This window comes from Portunus trituberculatus, chromosome 35 (genome assembly GCF_017591435.1).
Source record: "Portunus trituberculatus isolate SZX2019 chromosome 35, ASM1759143v1, whole genome shotgun sequence".
NCBI lineage: Eukaryota > Metazoa > Arthropoda > Malacostraca > Decapoda > Portunidae > Portunus > Portunus trituberculatus.
In genome coordinates this window covers 8,318,225-8,341,711 of record NC_059289.1, presented here as the reverse complement: position 1 = coordinate 8,341,711, position 23,487 = coordinate 8,318,225, and the positions used below count along the sequence as shown (strand labels likewise).

At 43.3% G+C, this 23,487-nt stretch overlaps 1 protein-coding gene across 9 annotated transcripts in view; it reads left to right on the top strand.

Annotated features, from left to right (window-relative positions):
- LOC123513095 (alsin-like) overlaps positions 1-22,425 on the top strand; it is a 41,163-nt gene extending 18,738 nt beyond the window's left edge. For 8 of the 9 annotated variants that reach the window (XM_045269953.1, XM_045269954.1, XM_045269957.1 and 5 more), the window contains 15 exons: positions 5,762-6,100; positions 6,484-6,738; positions 7,088-7,316; positions 7,749-7,938; positions 9,366-9,532; positions 9,795-9,904; positions 10,156-10,361; positions 10,525-10,633; positions 14,703-14,861; positions 15,597-15,716; positions 16,266-16,378; positions 16,587-16,760; positions 17,020-17,191; positions 17,424-17,606; positions 17,965-22,425. In XM_045269953.1, coding sequence (XP_045125888.1) covers positions 5,762-6,100; positions 6,484-6,738; positions 7,088-7,316; positions 7,749-7,938; positions 9,366-9,532; positions 9,795-9,904; positions 10,156-10,361; positions 10,525-10,633; positions 14,703-14,861; positions 15,597-15,716; positions 16,266-16,378; positions 16,587-16,760; positions 17,020-17,191; positions 17,424-17,606; positions 17,965-18,012 — 2,574 coding nt within the window. In that variant the 3' untranslated portion in view covers positions 18,013-22,425. Of the gene's footprint in view, positions 1-5,761; positions 6,101-6,483; positions 6,739-7,087; positions 7,317-7,748; positions 7,939-9,365; positions 9,533-9,794; positions 9,905-10,155; positions 10,362-10,524; positions 10,634-10,919; positions 11,091-14,702; positions 14,862-15,596; positions 15,717-16,265; positions 16,379-16,586; positions 16,761-17,019; positions 17,192-17,423; positions 17,607-17,964 lie in introns of those variants that run through there. The other variant, XM_045269959.1, reaches the window with a different exon arrangement.
- Positions 22,426-23,487: the final 1,062 nt, after the last annotated feature.

Here is a 23,487-nt window from a genome sequence, read left to right as displayed (position 1 = left end):
GTTAGGTGGCACAACGATCACTCGGCTACCTGCGTCCACCCGAACATTCAGCCTGCATTGTGTATTGTTGTTCATCCTTTGTGCATGTATGTGTCTGTGCTCCTCGGCAGTGTGTATTTTTTCTTAAGTTTTGTGAACTCAAGACCCCCGTGATCATGGGTCCCAAAAGTAAAAGTTTGGCGAGAAACACACAAAATAACTTGCATTCACATACTGATTACACTTAGAAATTCAATAAACAAGTTAGTACAAATGGTGTTCTACCCACAAGCAACTCTTCCTGTTTGCAATGCAAAAAAACAGAAGTTTCTAGATGTCATTGTTACCAGAATATCACAGGTTGAATGAGGTGGTATCATCGGTTTACGTGGCCTTGCGTCCGATCGGGTTTAGCGGTCTTGACTATAGCAATAGAAAACGGGCCTCTTGTCTCTCTCTCTCTCTCTCTCTCTCTCTCTCTCTCTCTCTCTCTCTCTCTCTCTCTCTCTCTCTCTCTCTCTCTCTCTCTCTCTCTCTCTCTCTCTCTCTCTCTCTCTCTCTCACACCTGTCGCTTGTTCTGATACCACTCTCATTCAAAAGTTGTCTCCCCACAACATGGCGAGAGACCCGAGGTATAGAAGTAATGCGCGAGAGAGGTGGCGGAATCAGACACCGTGAAATCACCGTCACTCCCACCATCCATCGTTGGTGACAGTGACATAGAGCATATGTTTACTCCTGATGAGTGTTGCCAGCTCACAAGCAAAGAAAATGGGAAGAAAATAGCCAAAATATAGCCATAAAAAGCTTACAAGTCTATCGACGTGCCATGAGTCTTGTGTGATGAACGTCTATTGATGTGGCCCAAGTTTTGTGGGTTAAGTTGTTATTTTGGCCAATATAATACATTTATATCATGCATACAATAAACATTGTATTTATCTTACATTAAATCTATATTTGGTTGGTATTTAAAGTGTAGTGAACCACACTACTACTGCTACTACTACTACTACTACTACTACTACTACTACTACTACTACTACTACTACTACTACTACTACTACTACTACTACTACTACTACTACTACTACTACTACTACTACTACTACTACTACTACTACTACTACTACTACTACTACTACTACTACTTCCACCACGCTAATCCGGCCCAGGTGTGGAACTACCTGAGAACAGCTGGGCTAGGTGCGGCTCAGCCCGGGGGTTCCATGCACTATGCTGATCCCCTTCTAAGCCGGGCCAGGTGCAGTGACCTGACCCCAGCAGGATGGTGTGAGGTCACGGGCCGGATGTTCAGCCGAGGACTCGCCAGTCAGCACCGAAACTCCAGGACATACGCACTGCTCGACTCATCTCCGCTCGCTTGTGTATACAATAATAAACAGCAGTAATGAACATCTCTGGTTTACCTCTTCATCCATGTCTGGGCTAGTCAGAGAATACTACATTTGGTGACCCCGAGAGTGTAGCCTTGACGTGTGATGGAGCAGTGCAGGGCATTCAGTGACATATTGTGTGTGCCGCCCTTCACCTATGATGTCGAGGCCTGGTTCCTGCACCTCGAAGCTGTGTGGGCCGGCATGGACCTCCCTGACCTCCAGCAATACCAGGGGGTTGTCCGGGCACTCCCCTCAGAAATGGTTGCTCATCTGTACAGTGTCTTCTCCAACCTGCCGGAGGCAGACAGGTATGGCGCCCTTAAGTCGGCCATCACATGGGGCTTTTGGGCGGTCCCGCGAAGCCTGTTTTGCCGCACTTAACTCAGCTCGGTATGATGGCAGCCGACTGTCGGCACTCTTGGTGAGGTTGTCCACCCTGAACAGGGCGGCAGGGTTCCCGTGGTCGAAGGAGATGATGCGCCACAAACTATCCTCTCTCCTGCCGCAGCCTGTCTGTCTCCAGCTGGCGGCTGCCCCACAGGCCCTCTCCTTGGAGGAATTCTCGGCCCTCGTGGACAGAGTGCACGAGGCCCACGTGGTGTTGCCCCCAGCAGACCCCGCCCGGCCTGCCTGTGCGCCATCAGTGCTGCTGCCCCGACGGACCAGCCAACCGCACCAGCGGAATCTCTCTCTTTCCATGTCCTCCAGCAACAGGCGGCGGTGACCTCGGGGCTCGCCGTAACCCACCCCTGGCTGCAGTGCCCAGCTCCACTGAGACCTGCCTTGCTTCGGTGGAGGCCTTCCTGTGGCGCCTGGAAGCTCTACTCGTCCGCTCTCCTACCCAGACGGACGCTGGGGTCTGTTTCTATCACAGGCGTTTCGGGGAGGAGGCACACAGCTGCCGACCACCATGTGCTTGGCCCCGCCAGGGAAATGGGGTGAGCGGGGGCTGCTAACACCATTGCCCGCCCTGCCTCTCTTCCTCGTCTTTGCCCCGACCCGTTGCCCCGCCATCCTATCTCCGCCTTGTCTCTGCCAGCTGTACAGCCTGCCCCGGGCCCCACGAAACCTGCACCGCCTCTGCCGCTGGCCCCGCAGTGTTCCATGGGCGGTCATGACGCGCCCGCGTCCCCTGGACGGCCTACTGTCACCCACACGTTGTCCCCGCCGGTGAAGCAGCGGTCCTGGGATGGCCGGGCCCCGTCTCCTCCACCATCACATCTGCAGCCTACTGGTGGCCGGGCTTCCGTGCCGCCCACCCATCTGCGAGTCTCAGCTGGGCGCGCCTTCGCAGCCTTCGGTCGGCGCCAGGCACCCCTACTGGCCGCCCGCTCCTCCGCAGCCCGCGGAGGGCTTTGCCTCGGTCCCGCCGCCGGGGCCCCGTCAGCCCACTCCCAGCTCTTCTGACTCCCCTGCGCCGTCACCTCCGCCGCAGCACCCAGAGTGGTTTCCCGCCAGCCAGCGCCCGCTTCTCTGGGTGAGAGACATTTGCTCCGGGGCCCGTTTTCTGGTGGATTCCGGGCAGAGGTGAGTGTGGTTCCGGCAGCGGACACTGACCGCCGCGCCCAACCCCGTACGGCGTACGACCTCCTGGCCGCCAACCGCACCCCGATCGCGACGTATGGGACCCAGACGCGTCGCGTGGCCCTCCTGCCCGGCAGCCGTTTCCCGTGGGCATTTGTGGTGGCGGACGTGGAGCAGGCAATCCTGGGGATGGATTTTCTCGCTGCTCACGACCTCCTGGTGGATCCACGCCGCAGATGCCTCCTACACCAGCCCTCGGCCACTATCATCCACGCGGAGCCCTGCGCGCAGCCGACGCCGTCCCTCACCACCCTCCGCCAAGCGACGCAGTTCGAGGCCCTCCTCCAGGAGTTTCCTCCTTACATCCCCACAGTCCGCCCCGCCTCGGGTCCAACACGGGGTACAGCACTCCATCGTGACAACTGGTCCCCCGTGCTTCGCTCGGCCCCGGCGGCTGCCCCCGGAACGTCTTCACGCTGCGCGCAAGGAGTTTGACCTCATGCTGGAGGAAGGCATTGTGCGCCCGTCTGACAGCAACTGGGCGTCGCCACTTCACATGGTGCCCAAGGCCCAGGATGGAGAATGGCGGGCTTGCGGGGATTACAGGGCCCTTAACGCCATGACCCGCCCCGACAGATACCCTATCCCCACGTGCTGGACTTCCACACCAAGCTCCATGGCAAGTCTATCTTCTCGAAGATCGACCTCCTGCGGGCGTTCCACCAGATTCCTGTGGCAGAGGACGACGTTCCGAAGACCGCGGTGATTACGCCCTTCGGATTGTTCGAATACCCCTTTATGAACTTCGGTCTTCGCAACGCCGCCCAGACCTTCCAGCGGTTCATGGACAGGGTCCTGAGAGGGTTGGACTTCGTCGTCGTTTACATCGATGACATTCTCATCGCGTCCTCCTCGCCTCAGCAGCATGCAGTCCACCTATGGCAGGTGCTTAGTCGCCTTCAGGACCACGGCCTCAAACTCCACCCTCAGAAGTGCGTGTTGGGCGTCCCGTCCATGGACTTTCTGGGCCACAAGGTGAGTGCGGAGGGTCTGGAGCCCCTTTCCCCAGAAGGTGGCAGCCATTGAGGATTTCCCGCGCCCTACGGCCGTCAGGAAACTTAGGGAATTCCTGGGGATGATTAACTACTACCACCGGTTCATCCCCTAGGCCGCCGCTCTTCTGGCTCTCCTCAACGACCTCCTGAAGGGCGTTAAGAAGAACTCACCTAAGCCCCTGGACTGGGGGCAAGAGGCAGAGCGTGTTTTTCAAGGCATCAAGCGCCGGCTCGTCTCCCTGACCCGCCTCGCCTACCCAGTCCCCCATGCCCCAACGGTGCTCTCCACGGACGTGTCGGCGGAAGCTGTGGGCGCGGTGCTACAGCAGGAAGTCGCCGGAGAGCTCAGGCCAGTTGCCTTCTCTAGTAAGCGGTTGGAACCGGCTCTGCTAGCATGGGAATGAATTCTGGCAATTTACCGCCAACAAGGCCTCTACCAGTGCAACAGGTGGTACCGGTGGTGATAAAGACAATGGTGGTGGCGGCAAGGACAAAAGTGGGCGAGGGAAACGGGTGGAAAAAAGGGAGTTACAGCCTTTATATCATGTCTTATTAGCTTTATTTATTGTTTATTGGTCTGTTTTGTACATGTGTTCTATTATGTGAAGGCAAAAGATTTTATTTCAGCTTGAAAAAAGGTATTTTAGGTGTCAAAAGAGGGACTTTGGCAATGACCAAAGACTGATCGAGGCATTTTCTAGGTAATATATATGGTATAAAGAACTCGTACTTGGCGAAATTCGCATTTGGCGATAGTTTCACCAGACTAATTCATTCGCCAAGTGCGGGGACTTACTGTATATGAAAAATAATCTTGTTTCCATATTTTTTTCTACTGCATGTAAAAAACTACATTATCTTGCATTTTTTTTCTTCAAAGAACAAGCTTTTCTATAACAAATCATTGAAACAGATGTCACAATTGGACTTTCCTTGATAAGCTTCAATAATTTTTTTTTTTATTATTTACATTTTTTCTGATATTATTTGGACAAATTGTAAAAATGCTGCCATAGGTGACCTTTATGAATTGCATACATAAATTTTATTTGTTTTGTTTCATTATTTATGTTTATAAGTAATGAAACAAAACAGAATAAAAAAAAATATTGCTATGAAAATTAACAAAAATACTTTTTTCTTTTTCTAATACATGAAAGTAAACTGTATTATCTTGCATTTTTCTTCAGATGAACATAAAACTTTTCTATAAAAAATAATTCTAACTGAGATATCACAATTGGACTTTCCTTGATAAGCTTCAATAATTTTTTTATTGATCTTTTCATAATTTTCCTGATATAATTTTTATTGTCTTATCTTTTCTCTCATCTGTTGAACCATAAAACCACGTAGCATTCATTTTCTAGATATACAAAGGAAAGGGACAAAAATATGTAAACAAACTTAGGAATGGAAAAATGTAATACAGTATAGAGACACATTGAATATCGACAAATAAAGTATGTCCACCAGTGGGTTGTATCACAGAAGAGTCATAGAATTTTCACGGTATGCGATGTGACCCACCGATGGGTATACATTTTGACATTTGCCAGTGTGTTTGGGTTTACTCCCATACAGCACTCAGCTCTTCTTGTTTCGCTGGCTTGAACGGCACTGATGTGACGACAATTTATTTGTATCACAATGAGGGAGAGACAGATGCATGGAACATGTTAAGGGATTGTGTAATATAGAAGAAGCAACAAATGTTGTACTCAGTGTTTTCTGGAACATACAAATAATCATAGTCCTTTCATTTGTGATTATTCATATTCTTTAGTTGTGTCTGTTTACAGGTGGAGGAACACAAGTCCATCTATCAGAGGTACATGAAGCTAGTGTGTGATGCTGTGGCCATGAGTGGCCTTACCATCACCAGCAAGGAGGCCACTGCTGTTCTGGAGAAGTGCCAGCCAGTATTTGCGTCCTTGATTCCAGAGGAGAAGCGTCGTAACCCCAGTGATCTCTTCTCCTACCTGATTCTGAGACCTCTGCAGCACATCCATGAATACGAGAGCTTTGTGCAAACCATGAAATCTGATGGCGAGAACTACTACTCTCCCTTCACGCTGGACAAGATCAGAGTTGCTCACGCCCACTGGAAGCAGCTGTCCATCACTGCACACAAGAACCTGGTGAGCTGGCTTTCGTTAAGTTCAGCAAAACCACAGACATGTTCATCATTCATAAAAGGCATTGCATACTTGGTGCTGAAATTCTATCAGTGTAAAGAGGGTGTGAGTCTTCAATAGCAGAAACTTGAAAGAGTTGATATAAGCCTTGTAATTTGTGAGGACCTTGTTATGGAATTTCTTGTTGCCTTATATACACAGAGCTGCACTGAGTTACTCTGTCTTAGGGAAACTAGAAGTGAAAAAAGGTCAACTGTGGTACCAGTTTCTAGAAAGGTTAAAAAGATCATCTAAAATTGTGCCAATCTCTTGTATGGTTAAAAGGATAATTCTAAATTGAAGGATAAGTGTCTTGAAACAGGAGTATAGTTCTTCCATTTTTTCAGCTTGAGGCTGAGGACACCAAGAACTTTTGGGAGACCTGCAGCCTCAAGATGGTGGAGGCTCTGAGCACTCCCTCCAGGAGGATGCTGCGGGAGTCAAGGACGCATCCCATAAATGTGCACAATGCTGGACGCTTCTCCTCACACTCCTTTGTGTTGCTGACTGACATATTGGTGCACATCCAGTACTCCACTTTCTCCACTTACAACCTTAACACCATGTGGGTGGAGGCAGTCTCCAATGTTCCCAATGTACAGGTGTGCCATTGTTGCTTCTATATGTCCATGATTACTTTAGTTATGAATTCCACTTTGTGACTGCAAGAACCTCTGAACCTGTAGTAAAGATTGATTTCTTCAGAAGGAGGATAACAAAGATAAGGCTCACAGTTTTCACATTTATGCCATTTTTCACCCTTCAGCCCATGACAGATAAAAGAAAATGCAAGTTCTGCCCTTGCTTTACAGGAATTAGGCAGGCTTAGCACACTGGTAGCCTTCAGATTGAACCCCAGTATGGTCATACAAGCACAATGCATGCTCTCTTTTCCAGTTAACAAAGATTATAGTAGAAAAAAAATGCCACCCAGTATATGCTTCTTTTCAGCATGGAATCTACATCACCTTACCAGAAGACACCCTCACCCTCACCTGTCCTTCTAGTGGGGACAAGAACCAGTGGATGTATGTGCTACAGGAAGGCATCAAGAGGGCTGTTGATAAGTCAGAGGAGTCGGGAGGAACACTAACGTCCCTGCCCAGGTCTGCCCCACTGGTCAGGAACGCCTCCTTCACTTTCACCAAAAACCCTTTATATAAAGATGCTACTTACTCAGGTGTGTTTCAGGGCCTTGGAATGTTACTTTATTCTAATTATATTGCGGGTTTTGAGATAGTTATGTTTCTTGTCCAGCACACTGTATTTAGCTATCAAAGTCAAGTGTTGCTCATGGACCATGGAAAGCAAAGAGGGGGATAGATGAATGTGCTAATTATAGAGGTGTTATTTCTATGCTGCACAGGGAAAGATATGTGTAAAAAGTTTCATGATAAGGGTATTTGATGTAACAAGAGACATAATAAGAGACGAGATGTGTGCTGAAAAGAGAGACATTACACAAACTTAAGAAAAGAGATCTTCAGTAGTTCTGGAAGCATATCATTACAATTACACTCAAATCAAGACTTAGAATGTGAAAATATAATGAAAGAGAATATTATGGATTACTGGTGTGGCATGCATGCCTCTGAATGGTGGTGTGGTGCAGGCCAGTGGGTGTGTGGCAAGCTGCATGGAGAGGGAACCATGGTGTGGGGAGATGGCCGCCGCTACGAGGGACAGTTCCGGCAGAATGTTTACCATGGCTCAGGGCGGTTGGAGGTGCCCATGGGAGGCGGCGCCAATGTTTATGAGGGCACCTGGAAGAACGGCAAGCTGGAGGGGAAGGGCATCATCAGGTGAGTGGTGGTGTCATGAGTAGAGAGATGCATGTTAAAAAGCCACCTGGAAGAACTGGAAAGCGTGGAAAATTGGAGGCAAGAGTGAGTAGCTCTTGATCCATGCTGTTCATAATACTACTGACCATTCATCCATCAACATAAAAGAATAACCTACATGCAGATACAGGCAACCCCCGCTTAACGAACGGGTTACGTTCCTAAAAAACATTTGTTAAGCTAATTTTCGTTAAGCAAACCAATTACTACAAGTTTGATCCCTGACTTGAACTTCCATTGAGAGTAAACAAAACGAGAGTGCATCATAGTACAGTGAAAGGTTTAATGAAAGTAAACATTATGAAGTTAAACATTTAGGCAGTTTAATTTAAGTCATTATAATGTACACTAATGTATGTATGTACGTAACTTTATAATGTTGATGATCTTAAATTTATGAAGGGAGGGAGAGTGGAGCGGGAAAGACACTAGCTGGCAACCTGTGGAATGTAAAGAAAGGGTGCATCATTGTACCACATACAAAACTTGATGTGCCAAATTTCCACAAGGCTTTCCATTTTATCCATTGCAGAGTCACGAGTTCAGGTGGTTCTTTTAGCTTGCAAGGAAGATATGGCCTCACCAGCCTTCTTAATAGAGTCTGCTGACTTGAAAATAATAGAGGCATTGGATGGAGTCAAGCCATGGTGGCAAGCAATGCTATTAGTTTTCTCACCTCACTCGTGTCTGAATAATATCCAGCTTCACTTCGAGAGTAAGAGACTTCCTGGTCTTCTTAGCAACACTAGGCGACATTGCAGGGTGTTTTGATAGCATGTTGAGCAAGGGAAGACAAGCTGCTGCTGACGCTGTTATTGTTTTGAAATAGGGGGAGTGATTGGTGCGCGTGTTGTCCACGAGAGGCGCTGGTGTATTCAAAAGCCTGTCGGATTGTGTGATATGGCAGGGTTTTCAAACTTGGAAAAAATTACCTGGATAAAATTTCATTAAAGCGAGTTTGGTGTTCATTAAACGAGCAGATGGCAGTAAAAGGAAACCTTCGTTGTAGCGAAATTTCGTTGTGTGAACCTTCGTTAAGCAGGGGTTGCCTGTATCTCTTTATATGTGAATAATGATGTAAACTTTACAGGTCTTGCTTTTAGATGTAATGCACAGATTTAAGTAAAGATGAAATTAGTCAATTATTTAAAAACAGATTAGTCATATTCCCTGATAGATGCCTAGTGCCTTACTACATTTACATACACACCCAAATTTTCTTCATGGCCTGGGCAACAGATCCAGCTTCTGTCTTTGCTCCAGATAAACCATTAAGGACATATAATGCATTGGCTAGATATATTCCTGATAGATGTCTAGTAATATACATTTACACACTCAGGCTTTCCTCATGGCTCAGGTAACAGATCCTGTCATCCTTGTTTCAGATATGCCAATAAGGATGTGTACATTGGGAACCTGAAGGAGAGTCAGCCACATGGCCATGGGGAGCTGAAGAAGGGTCGGTTCAGTTCCCAGGCTGCCTCTATCTACACTGGGGAGTGGAGTAGTGGGGTGAAACATGGCTATGGTGTCCTTGATGAAATAGCCAAAGGTTAGTAACAACTCTCAAACTCTTCTCCCAATTCTCTTACCAGAAATACAGCTGTATTGCTTCCAACTTTTGTTAGCCACATTGTTCAGGTTCTTCCAGAGTCCCCAAAACATGCTGGTTGACAAATGAACTTATATTCATCAAGTTAGTGTTTGTTTTGCCTTGTGATTATTTGTGTAAGCATTCTCAGTAAAAAAATATGTGTACAAATTCTATCAATATTTGGTTTGATTTATGTTTGGGGTTTACTGTTTGATTGCAGGAGAGAAGTACATGGGTACGTGGCAGAACAATGTGCGTCATGGGCCAGGCATGGTGGTGACTATGAATGGCGTTTACTATGAAGGCAACTTTCACCAGAACAAGCTAACAGTGAGTAGGATTCCTTGTCGTATTGTTGTGCATCATTAGCAGGAGTATCTCTTGTTCCCTCTCTGATTCACTAGTTCATTTCCTCACCAACAGCAGCTACAATTATTGTTATGCTTCCTCAGGTGTTGCTAATTGTGTAAATCAGTGATGTTGCCTTTTTTTTTTTTTTTTTTTTTCTCCCCATTAGAAATTTGTATTTCCACACAAGTACTCAAGAGAAATGCATGCAAAGTTTTAATTTCTTACCACAGGGTTGTGGCTTGATGATGTTTGAAGACAAGACTTACTTTGAGGGAGAGCTGGGCATGGGAGGAACCTTTGCAGGGAAGGGCAGCTTGCATTATCCCAGTGGTGATACTATTGAAGGCACTTTCACTGGTAACTGGGAGGATGGCATAAAGATCAATGGTGTCCTTCAGAAAGGCATCAGCTCCCCAGATGAAGACAATGTTCCCAAGTGAGTTCTCTTTGGTACTAAGGACTATATAAGCTATGATCTTTTTGCATGTTAAAAAGAATGACATTATCAAAGCTTGGCGTGTTGAAGATGACATGACAAGGATGGGGAGCTTCATATGTATTTAGTAAGAACTAAGCACTAATATTTTTCTCTGTTGCAGATCTTTTGGAAAGTTTAGTGTCCATGCTGATCAGAAGTGGACAGCTGTAGTGAGGCAGTGCCAGGAGCAGCTGGGCTTATCTGCCGGCACTGACATCACCACCACCAAGGTCAGTACACTGCACTGCCTTCCACTTCATCCAAACATTCATGATTCCATTGTTTGCTTTCATGTAGAAGTAACATAAAGTTTATTTGTATTGGAAAATCACCTCTCTCTTATTAAGTCTGCTTTTCATGCTTTTATTTTTCATCTTTTTATACTTTGTATTATTATGCTTTATTTATATTTATTCATTTATTTTATTTCTGTATTGTTTGTATGCAAAGCATATGACACAAAACATTTCACATCAACAACTCATAACAGCTCTGTATCTTTTTTGATTTACATAGTCACATAGAAAGAAGAAAAGAAGCTTTCTGAGTCGCTGCTTGAAATTCTTTGACACTGTATCAGCCATGGTAGTGTGGCAACCGCACAAGCATAAAATTGATTTCTCCAGCATTCAGGTGGTAATCTTTTCCCTCTGCCTGGCATTGTGTGTGTGAAGATTGGGGTGTTTTTGTGCGTCAGATATTTAGGTTTTCTTTTCATGTGGCTGTGCACTGTTTTGATTTTACTTTCACATGTGGCTTGCTCACTACCTTTGGTTGGAAAAGACATGTGGCATCCTGTATGATATAAGCTTTAGGAATGAATACCTTTATCATCCTTTCATGTATACTTTTGTATCACATGTAGCTTTATTTATTTATTTATTTTTATTTATTTATTTTTTTATACGTAGGGTAGAGGGCCAGCCAAGGGAAAAAAAAAAGAAAGTTAAAAAAGGTCCACTTGAGTGCTGGCTCTCTAAAAAGTGCAAAAAGTGCCAAAACCGTCAGCCAGAATTAGGGGAGCAAATGCCTCGATACCTCCCTCGTAAAAGAAGACAAGTTGTAGGAATTCGGAAATACAGATGCAGGGAGGGAGTTCCAGAGTTTACCAGTGAAAGGGATGAATGATTGAGAGTACTGGTTAACTCTTGCATTAGAGAGTTGGACAGAATAGGGATGAGAGGAAGAAGAAAGCCTTGTGCAGCAAGGCTGCAGGAGAACGGGAGGCATGCAGTTAGCAAGATCAGTAGAACAGTTACCATGAAAATAGCGATAAAATATAGAAAGGGATGCAACATTTCGGCGGTGAGAAAGAGACTGAAGACAGTTAGTCAGAGGAGGGAGTTGATGAGACGAAGAGCTTTCGATTCCACCCTATCAAGCAAAGCTGTGTGACTGGAACCCCCCCAAACATGCGAAGAGTACTCCATACAGGGACGGATAAGGCCCTTATACAGAGTAAGCAGTTGGAGGGGCGAGAAAAACTGTCGGAGACGCCTCAGAACACCTAACTTCATAGAAGCTGTTTTAGCAAGAGATGAGATGTGAAGTTTCCAGTTAAGATTATGAGCAAAGGACAGACCGAGGATATTCATTGTGGAAGAGGAGACAGTTGAGTGTCATTGAAGAAGAGGGATAGTTGTCTGGAAGGTTGTGTCGAGTTGATAGATGGAGGAATTGAGTTTTGAGGCATTGAAAACTACTAGATTTTCTCTGCCCCAATCGGAAATCTTAGAAAGATCGGAAGTCAGGCGTTCCGTGGCGTCCCGCGTGATCTGTTGATTTCCTGAAGGGTTGGACGTCTCTGAAAGAACGTGGAAAGATGTAGGGTGGTATCATCAGCGTAGGAGTGGATAGGGCAAGAAGTTTGGTTAAGAAGGTCATTAATGAATAATAGAAAGAGAGTGGGTGACAGGACAGAACCCTGAGGAACACCACTATTAATAGGTTTAGGAGAAGAACAGTAGCCGTCTACCACAGCAGCAATAGAGCGGTCGGAAAGGAAACTTGAGATAAAGTTGCAGAGAGAAGGATAGAAGCCGTAGGAGGGCAGTTTTGAAATCAAAGCTTTATGCCAGACTCTATCAAAAGCTTTTGATATGTCTAACGCAACAGCAAAAGTTTCACCGAAATCTCTAAAGAGGATGACCAAGACTCAGTAAGGAAAGCCAGAAGATCACCAGTAGAGCGACCTTGACGGAAGCCATACTGGCGATCAGACAGAAGATTGTGAAGTGACAGATGTTTGAGAATCTTCCTATTCAGGATAGATTCAAAAACTTTAGACAAGCAAGAGATTAAAGCTATAGGACGGTAGTTTGAGGGGTTAGAACGGTCACCCTTTTTAGGAACAGGCTGAATGTAGGCGAACTTCCAGCAGGAAGGAAAGGTAGAAGTCGATAGACAAAGTTGGAAGAGTTTGGCCAGGCAAGGTGCAAGCACAGAAGCACAGTTTTTGAGAACAATAGGAGGGACCCCATCAGGTCCATAAGCCTTCCGAGGGTTTAGGCCAGCAAGGGCATGGAAAACATCATTACGAAGAATTTTGATTGTAGACATGAAATAGTCAGAGGGAGGAGGAGAGGAGGGACAAGCCCAGAATCGTCCAAGGTGGAGTTGTGAGCAAAGGTTTGAGAAAAGAGTTCAGCTTTAGAGACAGAAGAGATGGCAGTGGTGCCATCAGGATGAAATAAAGGAGGAAAGATGAAGAAGTGAAGTTATTTGAGATGTTTTTGGCTAGATGCCAGAAGTCACGAGGAGAGTTTGAGTTTGAAAGATTTTGACATTTCCTATTTATGAAAGAGTGTTTGGCAAGTTGAAGAACAGACTTGGCATGATTCCGGGCAGAGATATAAAGTGCATGAGATTCAGGAGATGGAAGGCTCAAGTACCTTTTGTGGGCAACCTCTCTATCATGTATAGCACGAGAACAGGCTGAGTTAAACCAACGTTTAGAAGGTTTAGGTTGAGAAAAGAATGAGGAATGTACGCCTCCATGCCAGATACTAACACCTCTGTTATGCGTTCAGCACAAAGAGATGGGTCTCTGACACGGAAGCAATAATCATTCCAGGAAAATCAGCATAATACCTCCTCAGGTCCCCCCAACTGGCAGAGGCAAAACGCCAGAGGCACCTTCGCTTTGGGGGATCCTACGGAGGGATTGGAGAAATAGGACAAGATACAGAAATGAGATTGTGATCAGAGGAGCCCAATGAAGATGAAAGGGTGACAGCATAAGCAGAAGGGTTAGAGATGAGGAAGAGATCAAGAATGTTGGGCGTGTCTCCAAGACGGTCAGGAATACGAGTATGGTGTTGCACCAGTTGGAGGATAGCAAAGTTGAAGGCTAGTTCACCAGGGTGGTCAGTGAAGGGAGAGGAAAGCCAAAGCTGGTGGTGAACATTGAAATCTCTAAGAATGGAAATCTCAGCGAAAGGGTAGAGGGACAGAATGTGCTCCACTTTAGAAGTTAAGTAATCGAAGAATTTACTTTAGTCATAAGAATTAGGGGAGAGATAAACAGCACAGATGAATTTAGTTTGAGAGTAACTGTTAAGTCATAGCCAGATGGTGGAAAATTTGGAAGACTCAAGAGCGTGGGCACGAGAGCAAGTTAAGTCGTTGCGTACATAGACGCAACATCCAGCTTTGGAATGAAAATGAGAATAGAGAAAGTAGGAGGGAACAGAGAAGGGCTACTGTCAGTTGCCTCAGACAGCTATGTTTTGGTGAGGAAAAGGTGAGGTTTAGTAGAGGAGAGGTGGTGTTCCAGAGATTGAAAATTAGATCTAAGACCTCGAATGTTGCAGAAGTTAATGTAGAAAAAGTTGAGGGAGGTGTCAAGGCATTTGGAGTCTTCATCATTAGAGGTGTCCGACCTGGGGACATTTTGGTCCCCTCCCCAGAGGGGGGACTCCGAGGCATTGTTTATTTCGGGTCCCATTTTTCTTTTAAATTTTTTATTTGGAGTGAAGGGTATATGTGTGGTAAGTGCATGTAGTTTTGTGTGAAGAAGGAGAGTTGTCTTTAGAGGGTAGGCTGTGACTGCCTCCTTGAGTTGTGAGACGCAAAGGGAAACATTCAGCGAGATCACAACTAGCTTTAATGGAAGGTTCACAGCACCCCCTGAACTAGTGCTATTAGATCTCACTGGGAGTAAGTTACTGTTTCGGTAGGTGTCTACTACCTCCTCCTTGGAGGACCACTATTACTGCCATTGAAGGGTTACACTCTAGTGAGCAGAATGTAAGGAGGGAAGGAAAGGCCCTCATCCCAAGTGATCCTTGGCCTTTGCAGGTGTGGGAGACGCTGGCTATGAGACTCGAGTTGGAGAAGCAGGCGTCTCAGCGGCATGGTGGCTCGATGGATTTGCTCGACGGCATTGATCGCATTCCAGACACAAGGGATGAACTTACCTATCAATTTTTCTTGGAGATTCACACCTACTTAGGCAAGGTGTGTGTTGCTGTGCTTCTTTGATATTAACTTTTGATAGAACTTGTAGTACAGTTTAGGGGGCCGCCGTGGTGCAGTGGGACCGTGAGCACTTTGTGGGCTCCAGGGTTCTCAAATGCACGGGCTCGAATCCTAGTCACGGTCCGAGGTTAGGAAGGGCATCCACTTGGGGTAACGGTTCCCAAATGCCAAAACCAAAGTCCTCCTGACTTCTCTGGCAGGAAGCACCATCCTAGCCCTAATGTAATAGGGGAACTGGATGTAACCCCCAAAAAAAAAAAAAAAAAAAAAAAAAACGTATAGTTTGAGAAGGTATATATTATTAAAAGTTTATTGAATATGAATATGAGTACAGGAGGGTATGTCTAACTCTGTGTAGGTGTCCATAATGCATCCTGGAGATTGAGTATTTTGAAGACTAAGTGTCAAAACAGGAACATTCAGTTACTGGTACTACCTGTAGTCAAAGTCTTGTTTTGGAACACACTGTAGGGAAGAGAGAAAGAGAGAGAGAGAGAGAGAGAGAGAGAGAGAGAGAGAGAGAGAGAGAGAGAGAGATAAGCAAAGATGGGGGAGGTGAAGAAGAGAGAAAAGCGAAGAGGAGGAATAGTGAAAAATAGTTTAGAATGAGAGGAAGTTTATAGAAGAAAAAAGAATAAGGGGAAAGTGGAAAAAAGAAGTGGAGAAAGAGAAGATAGTGAAGGAAAGAATAACTTACCTTACCTAACATTTCAGGCTTTTGGAAACAGACTTCACCCTTTGGGCCAGTTGCTGCTGTCCCTTGTTGATGCTTTCCGGGCCACGTATGGGGGAGTGGTGGCTCACTCCCGCCTCCTTCCCTATGCTGTCCAGGAGGTCAGTCTTTCTGGTGAACTGGGAAGGGAATGTTGAGGAAGGAGTAGGTGTTGAGATTGAAAGTGGTTTAGAAGAGAGAAGCAAAGGTTGAGGTTCAGATCTATGGCTAAAGCAAAATGCATATTGAAATGTGTGGATATGGAGGGAGGGAGAGAGAAAGAGAAGTATATTTGCTACTTTTGAATGGGTATATTTTGGGAGGAATTTATGGGCAACAACCTCACTCATGACTTAGCTTTTCAAGAACCTGTTCCACCAAACACAAGCCAAGCTGTGGGCTACTCCCAAAAGCCCACATCTTAATAACAGGTGACAATCTTAAAAAAAAAAGGGGGGGGGGAGGAAATCTTGTATTGTCTCCTGTATTTTTTATAGGGTGGATCCTTTTCCATCTGGAGCTAAGGGGGACTAAAATTGTGTGGATGACTTGTGTGTGAGTATGTCTGAGCCATCCCATGTCAAGTAATTAGCCTTGTATATACTCGTAGATAGATTTAACATGATGCCATTTCACGGGCAAGATCAGCTGTAATGGTTCCTTGTTTGCAGGTTCGATCATTCACTTCAAGGCTCTATCAGTTGGTGGGTGTGTTGTTTCCTGCACTGCCATCAGAGTCTGAGAGTGTCTTATTGGAGCCAGGTGAAGAGGACCAGGAGGAGATGTGAGTCAGAGTGTCTTGGCTGCATCAACACTTCAAGCTAGTTCATCCTAGACATAGTCCTTGAGTATAGCTGAAGTGTGAATTGGTATTTCAGAGTATGTTTATTTGTATGTATAAGTCTAAATAATAAGATGTCCTTCAAGTTGAGATGAGTTGGCCAAGTTATGCAGAAGGAATGAAAAGTTAAACCAACTAATTTACTTGGCAGTGTGGTGACTCCTGCCTTTGTGATCCATCCCTGGCTGCTGCCTCATGTATACTCCCCGCTATCCACCCTGTACGTGCTGCAGCATCAGCACAAGGATGAGGAGTACTGGCGACGACTCCTTAAGTGGAACAAGCAGCCGGACACTGCTCTCATGACCTTCCTTGGGGTGGATGTGTAAGTCTGTCACTTTACCTTCACCCATTACCTTACTGTAGTGTTTCGTTTGCCAGCACCTTCTTGCTCTGGGCTGACTTGTATATGTATGGGCCAGGTGGAGTTGTGATGAATACATAGAATGCACAGAATGCTAAACATGGCATTTTATCTTATTGGTAAGTTATGTGATACTTTGGAAAGTTTTTAAATATTTTATGTGATGGTGGCTCCTCTTGCCTGGTACAGAGATATTTGTAAGTTTATGTAATACTTTCAGGAAATTTTGGCTTCCTGAGGGAGCCAGCTTAGTTGAGTCTAGCCGGACTCTGGGCACCCTGAAGGATCAACACTTTACTGAGGCCATTGAGACTCTTCAGATGCTGTCAACATCATTCAGTCCCAGAGACAAACTGAACCTCATCCACAGTACTTTCCAACTAGTTAGCAAGGCAAGGCCACTTTCATATAGAGTCAGTTGATTTTCTTTCCATGAACATATCAGTGATAATTAGGTGGATTCAGTAATTTCATTTATTTACCTGAGAGTATTATTTAACACTCTTCTAATTCATGAGTAAAAATTCTGCTTTGTAGTAATTCTGGATATTAGCTTTGCCAAGTTAAGGTTCAGACTGTGCTGTGGTATACATTTGCTGGTAACATGTTTGTTGTGTGTTGCAGGCTGTCATGGCCAAGCTGGGGAGCAACTACCTGTGGAGCATGGACGACCTGTTCCCAGTGTTCCAGTATGTGGTGGTGCGCTCTCGCATCCAGCACCTGGGAGCTGAGATCCAACTGGTGGACGACCTGTTGGAGCCCCACATGCAGCATGGAGAGCTGGGTATCATGTTCACCACACTCAGGGTCAGTGCAATCTATGTTTCTATTCTGTATTTCTGGTTTGCATTACATACATGTAATGCAAGCAGACTTAATATCTATCTGTTTGTAGGTTCCATCTCCCTCACATTGTTCCTTTTAGTTGCCCTATATAACATGGAGTGAATGTAGTAACAGTATTCTGTCCCTGTGATGACATTGTGTCCTTTCCATTTGAGGTCGACAGGACTCAGAGTCTAAATGGTGCGTTTAATATGTGTGTGAGTGTGTGGTGCCTTATCTTGGCCACAGTGTGTGGGATTGTCAGCCTGGCATATAGATAGATAGATCCATTTCATGTTGGAAAGCTGCCTTCTATTGAATGTTTCTGTTTTTGTTTCAGGCTTGTTACTATCAGATTCAGAATGAGAAACTGACTCATATGCTCTGATAGAATTGAAGTTATAAGAGCAGTGGCTGTCAAGAGGAAGCAGTGTGTTGACTACCTGACTCTGTGGGAGGGAGCTTTCTTTGCTTTCCTGCGAAATGCCCTCTTTGATGTGTCCTGATGCATCAGCTTTGAGATAGAACTGTGGCACTCAGATTAATGACATTGACTTTTGCCCTTAAAAGTGGCCATCAGTGACTACAACCAGAACACTAGAGGGAAAGAAAATGAATACTGGAAAATACTCCTTCAGTATTAAGTATTTTGATATTTGGTGATCACATTAAACATGAGATTGAGATTATTGCAGTGCCTGCAGGAACAGAGATGATGTCTTGTGTGTTTTCAACTTTAATGGAAACATGATATTCATTACTAAGATGAAAGAAATCAAAATCTTTTTTACAGCTATTAATTTTCTGTCATAGGATACAAACTTAGGGTACAAAGATGTGTACTGTAAAAAATATGCATAGACTGTGACCCTCCTGTGTACTTCACAAATATCATTGTGAAGTTGCAACCCTTGCCACTGCATTTGCTCAGACTTACATTAATCATATCAGTTTATCAGGATGTAACATTCTTTGCATTACGAGGAACTGGGCAGATATGTAGACGAGTGTGTAATTAGAACATGTATTCATTGAGTGTTGGGTTGCCTCCTTTGGGTGATCATTGAAGTACTATTTGAATGCTGATGTCATTGGTATCTAATTTTGTATGATTCATTAAGTCCTCCAGAGAATGATGTAAGCATGCATTAATTTCTGAACTCAAGAGTGTTGTTATTATCTCATTACTTTTGTTTATATTTGTATACTGTTCAGCTTGGGTCATTTGGTTCTTATGTTAGTATATGTAAAGCATATATTTATATCTTAGTTTATATTTTATCTTTTTTTGGGGGTGACAAATATGCTTTTATGAAATGCATTATGATCCTCATCATCATTAGGTTAATATTAACATAGAATTTGTTGGTCCTGAATTTTTCACACATTCTTGTATCTAAGATCACAAGCAGGATTTCTTGCATGTGTGACCTCCTTGTCCATGATAACTCAGTAAATCCTGTATTTTAGCAAGTACTAATTAGTGCTGTCAAGCTGTCAAAACCCAGAATGAACATGTTAAAAGGTCTGATTCAGCAGGAACAAAACCCATTATTATAAGTTTCTGAAGTAGTGACTTGTCCCTTGGCTGGCAGTAATGGAAAGCTGACAGGCCAGTGGTGAGGGTTTAAGTGCCACTCCTGAAGACAGTTTTGTCACTAGTTCTGTCTGGCAAACTGGAGGGTTTACTGTGGGTTGTATTCTTAGTAATGAGTTCCTCATAACTTCAACAGTGCTTGTCAGGATTAGCACTGCATAAATGTAGCGCTGGTCGCTATTAATTGAAATGATACATATTATTTGAAGGGAATATTGAAAGGTATGTAGCCTGGGACCTTTCACTTCATGGAAAAATACAGAGGCAGTGCACATATTTTTGAGTGAAGATTGAAGACTGAAGCAATACTGTACATTTTCTTTATGTGTCTGACTGGAGGCCTGATACTATGCCCGACTGTATAATCACTGCAAGGCTATTAGTGATCCTTTTATACAGTAATAACAGATTTATGCTATGGTTGATACAAACTGGTAAAGATTTTTCTGAGCTTATGCATTCTGAGAGGAAGATTTGGTTTTGAAACCTACCTGTTGTGATGTGCATGCTTTAATAATTAGTTTACTGTGTGTGCAAGGTGTATATGTTTTACAGTTTGGCATTTATGTTATGCTGTCTTTAATGCATCAGAATGTGATATGTATGATAAGTTTTTCTATTTTTGGAACAAAGAGCGGTGTGCATGTTATTAATGATGAGATGACACACTGGTGTTGATGTGCATTTGGGCACATTTGTAGCTGGACCACACTCACAGGAATTGGTCTACATTACTGACTCACAGAAATATATGCTGTATTTTTGGGTGTATAACATGCATTTTATACCCTAAAGGATTTGTGAATGATCAGCATCCTGTACAATGAAGGTCATGCTTCTGATGTCTTTGAGTCTTGATTTTTGTGATAATACAGCTGGAAATATAGTAAATATTTCATCGTCCTCTTGGTTACTGTATTGTAGCCTGTAGGATCTAACTAGTCTCAAGGATAAATATTTGGAATTATTTAAGCATTTTTAACTAGAGTTAAATTTTTTTGCTATTTGTTTTGTGCTTCAATTGTTAACGTTTACAGATATATATTTTGTGTTTCTGTTCATGAAATGTTTCATTGTATTTGCACGAGAGAATTATTTAAAGAAATATAAATGCATTTGTTATTTCTGTTACCAGTCTTGTGACAGTTATTCATCCATATGTCATGTGCTTGTCATTCATGCCCGTGGAAACTGTCTAGAGGTTGATTTTCCTTTCACTTCACCTCTGTCTTTCTTTGCAAACTGACATAATTATTTTGTCTTGGACTGCATGCTCATTATCTTTTCTGTCTTCTTTTTTGGCTTAATTTTGCACTTGTGGATGGTGTGTGTGTGTGTGTGTGTGTGTGTGTGTGTGTGTGTGTGTGTGTGTGTGTGTGTGTGTGTGTGTGTGTGTGTGTGACTAAATGATATATCTACAGGATTGAGAACAACTTTTTGTGTAATCTTTTGATACTTTTCTGTCATGTTTTTCTTGTGGTGCACCATTGTGTCCCTAGTTTTGTTTTGTTACTGTATGTGGAGAATGCTGCAAGTATTTAGTAAATGTTTTGAGGTATGGAATTACTGGTGATGATTAATGGAGGCAAGTAACTTAAAGCACACTGTGGCACAATGTTTGTATAGTATGTATTTTCATAACAAGAAAATAGGTACTTGTTGATTTGAATAATCCCTCCCTTACAATTTTAAAGATGTAAAGATCTTACTCACCCAAGATGATAACCATTGCATTTATTGAGGTAAAATGAATAAAAAGCAAATGACCAGGAGAATATATTATCATTAATCAAACTTCTGCTTCCCATTGTAAGCAGAGTAAAATCTCAACACAAGGAAATGATAGAAAAGTTCCAAACAGTGAAGTAGATCTTGCATGTTGAGCACCACATTAGGAGAACCTGACTTTTCACTTGTATAGTGTGTGCTCCTCTACACAGGAGCAGAACACAAGTCCAGAGAAAAGGTCTGTCACATGTGTAAGGGGAATGAGTAATGCAGGTGGAATTTTTCATTCTAAATTTGCGTCTTCAAATTGATTGGAAGTTCTGTACTTTTTAGCTTTATTTCCTCTCACAGAACCCACATCTATACAGAAAACATGTATATCTATTGTTATGTGAAGCAAATACAAGTTTATATATATTATCCATGGATGCTTAGGATTCATATGAATTGATTTTATGTGAGAATTGTAAACTAAACTATGTAGATAGAAAGCAGATATTGGAAAGTTTTGGAATTTATTCTATGTTGTAATTATGTACATACATAGGTCTGATGTATGAAGTAGTAACATGTTTATCTGTGAGTGGAGGAGACCCTTGAAGAGCTGTGCATGTAGTGCTCTCATCCAGCTTTGGTCTGAGTGGTGTGGCCAAATATTATGGAGCAGTGCCTTTCTTGGTTAACAGTGTTTAGTTTATGCGTTTGTGTCACTTACATACCCAACCCTGCATCAGCTTGTCTCATAGTGACATGAGAACATGTGACTATAAATACTTTTGAGCTCCATCCTCACTGTTATCACTGAACTCCTCACTAAGGCAGCTACTCTGAAGAATAATACATAGTACTGTACATGCATTACTTTGGCATGGGTGGAATGTAAAGTTTGAGGAATGGAGCTATAGGTAGTAGGTATAGTTGTATGCTGTTGTGGCATTACATTACACATTCTTTATCAGTGAACAGTGTTTGGAGTACAGAATGCCTACATATCAGCAAGTCTTATGGAGTGTGAAGATGCCTCATAAATGTGCAGAACCCAATTTCACAATTATTTTATTTTATCATGATTTTTTTTTTTCCAGTGTGATGCCTCTGGGGACTGTGTTGGCAGATTTGTCAAGGAATTGTCAAGTATCCAGATAATACTATTGTAATTTTATATGTTGCTCAATGATACTTATTAATGTAAAGATTAATCAAGATTATGTTGCTCCTCTTTGTTGCCTTTGTTGTGTATTACAATGGTTATGGTAATTAGTGAAAAGTATGAACTTAATATGTTAGAATGGTTTTCATGGTGAATTTTAGATCTATTGTGCTACTGTGAACGAGAGTGAGCGAGTGAGTGAGTGAGTGTTTGCAAGTATCAGTGATTATCATTGCTAGATCTTTATTTTCAGTGTGGAATTTTGTTAACTATTGCTTTTGTAATTACAGTTTTATTATTATTATAATAAACATAAGTTTTGTTTATATAATATTTTATGAATGAAAGCCTTTTGGTTATAATGTACAGAGTGTAGATGGGGAAGAAAAATGTGTGAACCTCAACTAAATTAAGATGTAGTTTGAAAATAATCTTTGCAGCAGTTGTGGAGAGGACTGTCACATTTAGTAAGTCTGCATAATAATAATATAATAATATCTAGAAGTAGATGAAGCAGAGTGTAACACTAAGACTTATTTCATTGTGGTGGAAATTGAACAGATGTGGCAAAGTATCTACCCTCCTTTTATATTTGTACATGAGCAAGTGTTGAATCTTGGGTGACAGCCTGAGTACTGTTGTTCCTGACCTTGTGTTGAGAAGACCCTGTGCTGTACAGCTGTTCACGACTGTGTATCAAAATTGTACTGTACATTGAGATAGGTCTGTATACTGCTGTTTGTCTTCATGAGATAGACAGGAATGTATATTTCTGTTTGCCCTCTGAGACACTGATATAGGTTGGCAGAATTATCAGAACAACTTTATGAAAAACAAACTTCCTCTCACTCAATTAGCTTATTTTGCATAGTAAGCTTCAGCAATTTCCTTTTCATATTCTGGTTATATAATGCATTTTGGTAGGTGTGTGTGTGTGTGTGTGTGTGTGTGTGTGTGTGTGAAGTTGGAAATCATCATCTGTACAAGTATGAAATGTTTGACCTCAGAATTACATCAGCACCACATTTACTTATATTAGAATGGAACTTTCCGTGTTAAACCAACAAAGTCAATTACAAATGAGCTGTTGGAATAGGAGAGTGATTTAATGACCACCACCACAGCCACCTTTCCTTGTACATGTGATAACTAATAAGTATGAATGGAAGCATGACTGCATGAGAACTAATTAATACAGCACACTTGACACTGTGGCTTGTCTCATCAGCAGGACAGCAGTAACAGGAACCTATAAAGTGAAGTGGTTCTATAAAGTGAGATGGTTCTGATAGTTTTGCTGCCATTTGTGATTCAGATGTCATTAGCTCAAGCACAGAGCAGGTATGGAAAGATGTTAAGATTATTGTGTATATCGTGACAGAAAAATG